This window comes from Haliotis rubra, unplaced genomic scaffold (genome assembly GCF_003918875.1).
Source record: "Haliotis rubra isolate DU_JTF1 unplaced genomic scaffold, ASM391887v1 Scf59, whole genome shotgun sequence".
Classification (NCBI taxonomy): domain Eukaryota; kingdom Metazoa; phylum Mollusca; class Gastropoda; order Lepetellida; family Haliotidae; genus Haliotis; species Haliotis rubra.
Window position 1 is genome coordinate 1,403,136 of NW_025767290.1, and position 11,704 is coordinate 1,414,839.

The 11,704-nt window shown below is 41.6% G+C and overlaps 1 protein-coding gene across 1 annotated transcript; it reads right to left on the minus strand.

Annotated features, from left to right (window-relative positions):
• Positions 1 to 3,050: 3,050 nt before the first annotated feature.
• Positions 3,051 to 5,938, minus strand: LOC124255024. The gene is made up of 2 exons (XM_046688860.1): positions 5,752 to 5,938; positions 3,051 to 5,362 (listed from the first exon to the last, which is right to left on the minus strand). Exons 1-2 carry the CDS (start codon positions 5,936 to 5,938, stop codon positions 3,051 to 3,053), a joined length of 2,499 nt encoding a protein of 832 aa, XP_046544816.1.
• Between the last annotated feature and the right edge of the window lie 5,766 nt (positions 5,939 to 11,704).

Genomic DNA, 11,704 nt, shown 5'->3' on the forward strand with positions numbered 1-11,704 from the left:
CTTCATATCTGGAGGAAATAAAGCCAATCTATCTATCTGTACAGTAACATTTATTTTAGGAAGTCTTTGCTTCATTTGTCATTATTAAATTCTGTCATAAAGAAACTATTCTAATTTCTCAAAGACATTACCCAAACATTGCAAGTTCCCCTATAATGTGCACTTTACATATTCTACATTAGAAGGTCAGTAATACGCTAGTCTGACAGTGACATTATAGTTACAACTGAAACCTATTCCATAGACCATTCCAAAACCATATATTGGCAAAATAACAGTTTTCAAGGCAATATTTTAATCAAACTGCAAGAGTTACTGCCCTTTATGACTGGAAAACTGCTCTCACAAGAGTTACTGCCCTTTATCACACTGACTCTGATCTACATTCGTCACCACTCGCCCCTTTCCGTAACCTCCATGAAGACTTGTCCCCGTCTCGATGCTTGTTATGTGAGAAAATACGACAAACCAATCAGAACCCGGGTAATGATTGCGGTGCTTTGATAAAAATAATCCCGACTACGTAAATCGTTTATGGCATTAAGTTATTGTTTAAAAAAAATCAAGAAAAATATATATCGTCATATTGAAAGTACTAAGAACGTGGCTAACAGAATTGTTCTGTCTAATGTGAAGTTTTTGATAAGAATCATGCGATTGACGGTGAGAGATTCAAATACACGCACGTGCATTTGTTGACTTAACAGCTCTCACTGGTCCAACAGTGTATTTCTGACGATCTTGCGGGCTTGTTGTGGTGATTGTACGTGCGCTTTTAACAGTTTTAGGAAATGTAGTTTTATAAATTGCTACAAGTTTCAAAACAATAATATTATATCTGTATGTAACTATAGTACTGTCGGAAATGCTAGAAAAATGCTTTTTGACTTATATTTAAAATTCAGAGGTATTACAGTTACTTAAATAACAAATATCACTTCAAGAAACATCTACCTAATGTAGACCGAGGGAATAAATTTTGAGACATGCTCTAAAATGTGTTTTTACTGATGAAAATACCAAAAACTTAGAAAAATAAGGGGTAGTTGGACGTTATTTGAAACAAACATTAACTGCCTGTGTTACGTCATCAGCATGCACGGTATCGACAGGTGAAATTGACACCTGAGCACACGCTCGGGGCGAGGGGTCATCTCAATAGATGTTTTCTGCAAAAGGAACAATTACATTTATTGTTAGTAATTGTTAGTAAACTTACCTCTGGATTATGGTTGCCTTATTCTGTGGTTTCCACAGACACATACAGAATGAAGTGAAAATTTTAACACTAAGTCATAGCTATCCCTTGTGGTATGCCCTTCCAACTGACAGAGTTACCTCCCCCTGACCTAGATGTCACTGTATAGTAGTTTGAAAATCCTCACAAATTTTATGAATACAGTTTACAAAACACTTATCTTCTAGAGGAAAGGAGGGGAGGAAGGGCGGGACCTATACCCCATAATCCAGAGGTAAGTTTACTAACAATTACTAACAATAAATGTAATTGTTCCTAATTGAGGCGTAAACATTCCCTCTGGATTATGGTTGCCTGAATCCCACATACGGATGGAGGGCTATCCCTAGAAGAATAGTCCTGAAGCATACCATACCACTAGTGAGTTATTCTCCATGATCAAAATCCTCTAAGGATAACTATGACTTAGTAGTAAATAATTCACTGGTGAAATATAATATTGGATCATTGTCCACTGGACTTCCGTCCAAATGTTGAGTAGTCTCTAATTATCAATCGAATTATACTACTCTTCAGATGAATTAATATTGATAATTTCCAATTAACAACTTCCCCGAATTCTGTCATCTCATGACGTAACTTCCCATTTATGACGTCACTTCGGTCAATATTCGGTCTATGGCGTCACTTCCGGTCTATGACGTCACTTCCGGTTTATGACGTCACTTCGGTTGATTCTCCCAATCCTTAAGATTAATTCCGTAATAATTAGAGACTACTCCTTTCAATACTCAACCACCACCTGAGTTCCGGTTAGTATCTATAATAGGGATAATCGTAACTGTGACCTACCTGATAATACTTCTGTCTCGATATCTTCTCTCCATCATCGTATAATCCAGGTGTGTAACATGCTTGACACATGATCCAATCCCTGCTACCCCCCCCTTTTAATAGGTACTAGGCGGAGGAAAGGTGTTGTGCCGCTACTAACGGACCCAGGGACTTAAGGCCTTCCATTGAAGAGGCTACATCTCTTAAATAAAAATTTATAAATGTGTTTGACGACTTCCATTGACAACTAGCCACCACTCGTTCAACTGAAACTGAACCCCATGCCGCTACTGTTGATGCTAATGCCCTAATCTCATGTGGCGAGAATCTAACATTAACTGATTCTTGATCCAAGTCTCCGTAAGCATAGGCGATTGTCTTCCTGAGCCATGAAGAAATTGTATTCTTAGATATGTCCGTATTAACATTTGTTTTACAGGAGAGGAAGAGATGACGACGATTCCGTCTAAAACTAGATGTGCGGTGTATATACCATCTGAGAGCTCGGATCGGACAAAGTAGTCTTGATCTGTCAGATCTAGAGGCAGGGGGGCAGGCAGAGCTGGTATTCTGTAGACTCTGTGTCCTAACAAACCATGAGGCGTCGACTGATTCTTGGCTGTAAATTCAGGCACCGCCCTACAAGTCATCATCTTATACCCTTCCGAGAATGCAATAGATTTAAAGTCAATAGCGTGCAGTTCTGACACTCTTGAAGCCGTAGCAAAAGCCAGTAGAAAAGCAGTTTTAAAACTCAAGTATTTTAAGGAAGTGTCTTGCATAGGTTCAAACGGAGACTTCTGTAGAGCCTGTAGTACCAAACATAGATCCCACTTAGGAAATAATGACGGCGATGACACATCCTTGATCTGGAAAGATCTAATAATCCTGTGTAAAGAATGATCAGATCCTACAGATAGTCCCTGTAAGTCCATGACTGAAGCAATCGCTGATCTATAGCCTTCAATAGTATTGTGTTTTAATTTTTTAACCATCCTGAGATATATAAGAAAATCTGCTATGATAGGTATGGTGACTGGAATATTGAGTAGTCGTTGCTCTCTTCTCCACTGGATGAAGACATTCCACTTGGTGTCATACAGTGCTGCCGTTGAAGGTCTGATAGACTCGGAGATAGCCGAAATTGCTTGTTCATTGAAACCCTGCTCCTTGAGGGAACTATAGATAGTCTCCATACGTGAAGAGCTAGTAGGTTTACATTTTTGTGGTATCTGTCCGACTTGGGCTGACTGAGAAGATTTTCCCAACAAGGCAGTCGTAAGGGTTTGTCCGTCAATAATTGAAGAAGGTCCGTGAACCATGTTCTGGTCGGCCATGCTGGAGCTACCAGATAAACTACACAGTTGTGTTGGGCGATCTTGGCTAGTACTTCCGGTATCAATTTGAACGGAGGAAAAGCATATGCTATCAGATTTTCCCATGAGATTGACAGGGCATCCACTGCCCAGGCTGTCGGATCCGGAACAGGACTCACAAATGTAGGTAGACGATTGTTCCTTGCTGTCGCGAAGAGATCTATGGATGGTGTTTCCCATTTCTCCTTGATGAGTTTGAAAGCCTCCATATTCAAAGTCCATTCTGTTGATATCACTCTGTCCTGTCTGGAGAGAGAGTCTGCCAAAATATTCACCTTTCCAGGGATGTGACGAGCTTTTATATGACTTTTCATGGAATCTGCTATTTTGAAAAGTTCCTTCGTAATCTGTAGTAGACGATGAGATTTGGTTCCGCCCTGTTTGTTTATATAGGCTACTACTGTGCTGTTGTCTGTCACTAACATAATGTTCTTCTGATGCAGGTTCCAAGACCAATGAGACAGAGCTTTTACCAGCGCTAACATCTCCAGACAGTTGATATGGAGATTGCTTTCCTGTTGAGACCACAGCCCCTGAACTTGATGTTCGTTGACATGAGCGCCCCATCCCGAGTTTGAGGCGTCCGCATATAGAGTGACGTCTGGAGGAGGAAGACGAAAATGTACTCCTGGAAGCACGTTGCTGTCCACCGTCCACCACAAAAATTCCTGACGAATCATGAAGGGAGGAGATACCATAGTTTCTAAGTCCAGATCCCTGAACCCATTGATCCATATTTGCGGTTCGCGAAGATGAATCCTGCCCCTCATCGTGAAATCTTGGATAGACGTAAGAGATCCCAGCAGGGACATCCATGTCCGAATTGATGCGGCCTTGCTTGCTAACAGATTGAAAATCTTGGTCCGGATCTTGTACCAACGATCCTGAGGTGTAAAAATTCGTGCCGTTTTGGCATCTAGGATGGCTCCCAGATACTTGATTTTTGATGTGGGGACTAGTTCTGACTTGACCGGGTGTACAACAAGGCCTAGATGTGTGAACACGTGGAGTATAAACTTGGTCTGTTTTAAAAGAGTCTGAGTAATTATATTCCGTGCCAGGAAATCGTCCAAGTAACCGTGGATAGCTATCTGACGATGATGTAGGAACGCTAAAATGGGATTGATGATCACCGTGAACAGCCAAGGAGCTAGAGAAATTCCGAAAGGTAGAACACGGAATTGAAATCTCCGTCCGTTTACCGCGAAACGAAGGTACTTCTGAGACCGAGGATGTATTGGTACATGAAGATAAGCGTCCTTCAGGTCTATGCTGATGAATTTGGAATTTGGTTGGATAAGAGTTCTCAAATTGGTCAGGGATTCCATCTTGAATTTGGGAGGTTTCCTTAAATATTCCTTGTTTAACACTTTCAAGTCTATGATCATCCTCTTCTCCTCCGTGTCTTTCTTGGGAACTAGAAATACCGGGGAGTAGAACCCGCATGACTGGTCTGATGGTGGAATCTCCACTATGGCCTGCTTGTCTAACAGTTGTTGAATGGCCGTTACTGCTCCCGCTAGACGATCCCCTTGCAGGAAAAAACGTCTCCCTACCGGCTGGTAGGTTACTGGAGGTAGACTCTCCCATGGTAGCATGTAACCTTTCTCTATGACTGATAGAATCCAGCTGTCCGAGGTGATCTGTGTCCAATTCTCCACATATTGTGCTAGCCGACCCCCTACGGGAGATTGGGATACCGGTAGAATAAATTCGAAGTCTGTTTCCAAATCGAGGGGCATTTCCAAATCGTAAGGCTGAGTAAACTGGACTATTTGATTGGAGTCAAAACTTCCTAGATCCCGCTCTGGTGCCACGAAAAAACCTGGTGCCTCTACCCCTGCCCCTAGAGGATGAGTAGCCCCGAGTTGAAGATGGTGCTGACGAGGAGAAATTACGCGACCTAGAGTCTCCTGCCCTGTCAAATGCTGAACGTTGCAGTGGCTCCTGACGTCTGTGAGAAGGTTGGCGGGAAATAGTAGCAGATACATCCCTCCTCGGTCTGGACTGAGGTTTATTCCTGCTTTGTGACAGTAAAGCTGAAGCCAATCTCTGATTCAGATTACGTGATGTAAAGGCATCCTTAACTTGAATAGCCTGACCACATTGTCCATGAAAAAGAGATTCTGAGTCCAAGGGCTGTTGAAATAAAACATCTTTAGCTGTCTCTGGTAGACTTCTAATTGAATCTAACTTGTGAAGTCTCTCCATGGCTGTTAAACGTCCAAGTGTACACAGCTGATTGTGAGTTGCGTCGGCTATAGATTGATATACCACATCTAGGAATGAGTGCGCCATGGCTACTTCTTCGGCTGACATGGATACTAATGTGTCCTTCTTTACTCCTTCGTAATCTTGGAATAATGGTGGTAATAATGCCGGACTCCGCAGCAAACCAGTTGGTATAGGATAGTATGTCCAAGGATGAACGGGCGGCCCCATCCATGTCCTTGAGATCCTTGGATGAACAGGAAAATGGAAAATCCCTGGCAGCTCTAGCATCCTGTAGCTGTGCGAAATCCTTGTCCATATGCGGAGCATAAAGTGGAATCAGTCTATTGTGAATAGCATACACTGGCTTTTGAATAATCTTGGGTAATGCATTAAGTGAAGTAAGCCTTGGAGAGGTTCAAATTGTAAGAATCCAGCGCCGACTTAAGTGCCGATGAATGAGGAAGAGATAGCTTGGGAACCCTTTCCGGCTGCAGACATCCTGACGATCCCAGCTCCACTGGTAACTCCCGTTCCGGCTCCTCAGGCTGTGGCGGGACCGTGCTTGGATAAAGTCCATGGATTAATTCAACCTTTTCCCTAAGAGACCATCCAGGAACAAAATCTTCGGCCGAAGTATCCATAGGCTGGACTGTCAATAATCCCTCCTTCATAACGAATTCTGGTTGAGAGAGAGGATAAATAGAAGTAGCTTCAGAATCCGAGAGGTCCGGTACAAGCGGTAAAAACGGTGGCTTATCAATGTCAAAATTATCCATGGCTCCGTGGAAATCCCGCTTGGCACGTGGCTACTGGACTGCTGGTCCTGGATACCGCTAACCCCGTGGCAGCCGTGGGCTCGTGATTAAACCCAAGGTGGGAGACGAAGCCGAGGGCATGGAGTCAGTCCCGCTAGGATATGACTGCAGCACATTCCCCGCGTGGGATAAGGTAGCAGGCTTTGAGTGACTGGGATCAAGCGTGACCGCCTTTCTCCCAGGGACAAGGGACACGGCTTGTTTTGCCTGGAGCGCAATTAAAGCCTGCCTGGGGTCAGCCAGGTTGACCCCGTCCCTGTCACATGAAGCCCGTGGCTTCTCCCCCTGTGGGGAACGGCCTTCTGATCCGGTCGTAAGGTGATACCCGGCTTTCCCAGTTAGAGCACCCCCGAGTTTCACAGAAACTGACTCTTGCCCCCGCTCTTGCCATCGTCAACCCAGTCAGTGCGACCACCGGTCGATCTTGCCCATACATAATGCCATCATGAAACAGATTTTGTAATGAATTCATCTTGGTCTCATTTCTCATTTCCATATCATACATGGACTGACTAACTGAGGCTTGCAACTCTGATTTAAAGCGATGCAAATAAACCGAGATAGCAGAAATGTCCAAATGGGATGCATCCAATTTAGATCTAGATCTAGATTTGGATTTTGATTCAGATCTCTGTGAAGATGGAGGGATCCTGCGGATTTTTACTTTTGCTAGCCTCCGACGACGGGGAGCATTTACGTTTCTTAGTCTGAGATCTTGCAGAATCCATACTTAACCACTCAACCTCTGATAACTCTGAACACAGAAGGCAGCGATCTTGCAGGGTACAATGATTACCAGTAAAACAAGAAATGCAGAGAGAATGGGGGTCTAAATCCGACATGAACTTCTGACATTGCACGCACTTATTCTTAGCCATAGCTTAAAGTTAGACAATGGAAAAAGGGCGGGAAAATATATATCAAGTACAAACGTAAAAATAATATAAAATACGATGTCCAAAGGACTAATGTCGACAACACTAACCTATATAGGGATGGATCAGTGTAGAAAACAAGCTGATAAAGTCAATTTCTCACTCCACTCTATACACGTGTACAGTGTATACCATACAGAAAATTTGTGAGGATTTTCAAACTACTATACAGTGACATCTAGGTCAGGGGGAGGTAACTCTGTCAGTTGGAAGGGCATACCACAAGGGATAGCTATGACTTAGTGTTAAAATTTTCACTTCATTCTGTATGTGTCTGTGGAAACCACAGAATAAGGCAACCATAATCCAGAGGGAATGTTTACGCCTCAATTATGTTGAATATGTGTACTTATAGTATACGTATCAGTTATGTAAGGGATCATTTGTGTATGTGTGTTTGTTTTGAAATAAACATACAAATTACTGTACATTGGAAAGAATCCTATCACTTGTGTTATCTTATCGACTGCTTGTAGAAATGTGCAACGTTTTAATAAATGTTTTGCATGTCAACAGTATATTTCATTGAAAAAATATGGATGTAATTCGGTCAGTTTAATCTAGTTGTGAACATTGGCCAAAGATTTAACGAAGTCACTGGTGTAGCTTCTTTAGAATATATATATTTTTCTTCTCATAAAGTTTGTAGACCGCCCGTCTAAGCACTCCCTTGTCAAAGTTGTCAAGGATGGTTTTACGTCCCGGTTTTGCATTTGAGACGGTCCCTGTCTTGTCTGATTTGTTTACAATATTGTAAACTTGTTGGTAAGACATGCCAACAGCTCTACGAGTTCTGTAATAAACCCTTTCTAAAGCAGAAAAAACCTATAAACCTTTGCAACAATCGACTGCAAATCGTTGGCCATAGTGGACGCTGTGATAAAGATGTGCATGCATGACGGGAAACTTATTTATCAAGACTTAACATTTATATTAATATTTCTTCAATAAAGAAAACGATACTTTAGTAAAGTAACACAAACATTCAACATTTATTTGTTTAGGATAAACGTTAATTCATATTTTTACACCACCTGTATTATTAGCATAAATGTAAAGACTATTTCAGATTTCTGTTGTTGAACTCAGTTGAAATCTTAAGTTGCTGTTTTGGTACCAAATTCTCTCCTGTAAACTGCCCTTTAAATGCATGGGAATGTTAAATCGATTGAAATAAAAATTAGGTAGACAATAGGCGAGTTGATATATTGACAACATAGTACATTTATCACCTTTATAAAGATATTAAGGCTAAAAAGCATTTTTCTAGCATTTCCGACAGTACTTTTTTTAATCAACTTTAATCTTTAACATTGGGCATACCTAATACAGCAATACAATGTATGAGTATTTTGGTGATGTTAAGTAACATTGGAATCAAACAGGAATAGAGTTATCGTTCCTGTGTGAAGTATTTCTGATGTTCCTACACCAATATGAAATCCTTCCAGAGGGTCACGAGTCGCTATTCGGCTTGTCCCGGAATAACACGAGTTGGTCACGAAAGGCTGATCTACTGCTGGAGTTACTGCCCTTTATCACAGGGACACTGCTCTAATCCGTGTTTGTGAGCATTTGTAGGGCCTGACATCAGCTTGTCGTAAATTATTAATGCATAAATGCATAATTAAATGTCTGGACAAAATGAAACAAGGCAACAAGTTGTACATGTATGTATGGAAATGAAGACACTGTAACATTCTGAAAAGTACCTAAGTAGATACCTACAAGTCCAAATGTAAATATATACTCAGCAGCAAAAGAAACGTCAGTACAAATTCAAAATTAGATAAGCACTGTTATCAAATCATTACAAAAATGGACATAATAAGCGGATCAAAACATTTTTTGTGTACAATATCTTGACACATCAATGAATAACTCAGCACAATTCCAAGACACTACGTGAATGTTTGCAGTCCATTCAGACTCTTGACTTCAGTATCTAGTGTGACCGACACGAGCTGCAATAACTGCAGCACAGCGTCTATGCATGGAGTGCACCAATCGATTGATGAAGGCCATTGGCACCAGGAACCACACTCTGAGAAAGGCCTGGCGCAATAAATCGGCTGTGTTCAGCCTTGGTATGACATTATTCAGTCTCCTCTGAATTTCATCCTAAGGATGTTCAATTGGGTTTAAATCAGGACTAAGGCCACTGCATATTGTTGACACCTTTGTGTTGTTAGAAGTCCCGTGTAGCTCTGGCAGTATGGGCCCGGGCGTTATCATGCTGGAAAATGTTGTTCCGGTGACGTGCGAAATGTGGTATGACGTGGGGTCTGAGAGCTTGGTTAATGTAGCGCACCGCTGTGATGCCGCCTCCTCTCCCTGGACCAAGGTTCTGGTACACCACAGGACCCACTCTCTGGTTCAGGCCTATTCCACCCCATACCATGATGCTTGCACCTCCCCATGAGTCTCTTTCCATAACACATTGGTCTGAGTAACGCTGGCCACGTCGTCGCCATATTCTTGTTTTGCCATCCGCAGTTGATATGCAGTACTGACTCATCTGTGAACAGAACAGTTCTCCATTGCCTGTATCTCCAGTTTTGGTGTTGTAGGGCAAATTGTAGACGTTCACGCTGATGACGAGGGGTGAGGATAGGTCCACGGTAAGGTCTATGGCAATGGAGGTTCCCGCTGTTAAGACGTTGGCGTACTGTATCAGTACTGATTGGTCTTCTGTGTGTTCCCACTGTCTGGCGTGCTGTTTCGGATGCCTGCATTAAGGGATTCTGTACATGCTGTTGTCTGCATGCTGCGGTCTTGTCCTCTTGTGGTCACCCTTGGTCTGCCAGTATGGGGGTGATCATTTGTGGTGTTGGTGGCCCAGAAACGTTGCTGCAGCGTGTAGATGGTCCGAATGTTGACTTATATAAGTGATTGGCAACGCCTTATGCAGTGTGGACAACTAACGCCTGGTTCCTCTCAGCTGTTGTGAGTCGCAGCATCATGTTGACATTGTAATGTGAATGTTTCAACCAGGTTTGGGGATGCATTTTATAGGGCTTGTCCTTATGAACAGCATGTGCAGCATGAGTTGCATGACAAACATGGAGAACACCGTACCATCTCTGAGATCAGGTTGCGTTTCCTGGGTTCCATTTCCTGGGCTCCATTCTGAGTTTGGGAAGGAATGTCTTTGCTCAAGTAAAGTTGGAGAAAAATATGCCATCAAAACATTAAATGAGTTTACAGTTATCCGTTTCTGCGAAGGAAAATTCCAAACTGAAGTTTCTTTTGCTGCTTAGTATAGAATGCCTAGTCTCTTAAAATACTTAATTTGGATAGAAACAAATAACTCCGTTAAAATGGAGAAGGAAACCTAAAGAAAATATAAACTTGCTTCATTTGGTGTGTTTTCATTACAGAAATGGCTGCACAGAAAGGAAAATAAGACAGACTAGGACATGGAAACAATTTTCTCGATGAATACAACGATAGAGTTCTTGCTTATTCCACACCGCTAAAATTGATTCTTTAGGTAGAGATGTTTTGGGGGGAGTCATGTGACATTCTCCATTTCGGGCAATGAGACGTGCTTGCGACACGCTTTGAGTTGGTGAATTATAGCAGATCAAAATTAAAGACATTTAATGTGATAAGGCTGTCTTCACTAGATCATTTCTGGGTAATAATAATGACTTATGTAGACCTATGTCTATGGTAAGCGTGGTAGAAGATAAAACATGCGTGAATTGGTACATATTAGGTACCATCTATAATAACACTTCAGTTTGTGGAGCCCGATTGTCCACGAATGATTGTGGATCAGTACCCAAGTCACATATTTAAACAGCAAATTGGGATCTGTCAAGGATCCCAAACTAAGTGTCTACTGACAATGTACTTGCAATTTTGAAAAAAATGTGGTATTATTCAAAAATTGTATTCTGTTAATGTTTTTGTTGTGAATTCTGAGGAATTGGACAAGTTTTTTTTGAAACTGGGAATTTTTTACTGTCATTTTCTTCAGACTTGGGTCAAATAGTAGCTTCTGGTAATAAGATCTAGATAAATCCCTTCACATACATTCACAAACACAAGAATCAATCTGTTCAACAGTTCTGGCCAAATATATACACATTCAAAAAATCTTAAGCTTGCAATTTCAGTTGCCTCTGAGATGAAAATATGAATGACAAACTGATTCAGCTGACTGGATTGTGTGCTCTTCAGTGTTCAGTGGACAATATGTCTCTATATTTCTTTTTTCCTCTTACTGGACAAAAACAATTTTTGGGTACCCACACAATATTTCTCATGACATATACTGAATAGTTATTTCTAAGTGTAAATCTAAACCAGAATAATCCAATAGAA

What these genes read in the sequence shown, in the direction of transcription:
- LOC124255024 (XM_046688860.1), bottom strand. Translation starts at nt 5,938, where the DNA reads ATGGACAAGGATTTCGCACAGCTACAGGATGCTAGAGCTGCCAGGGAT. An exon ending in TATTCCAAGATTACGAAGGA is followed by an intron (nt 5,363 to 5,751) that starts GTAAAGAAGGAC and finishes ACCTTCTCACAG; the next exon opens with ACGTCAGGAGCCACTGCAAC.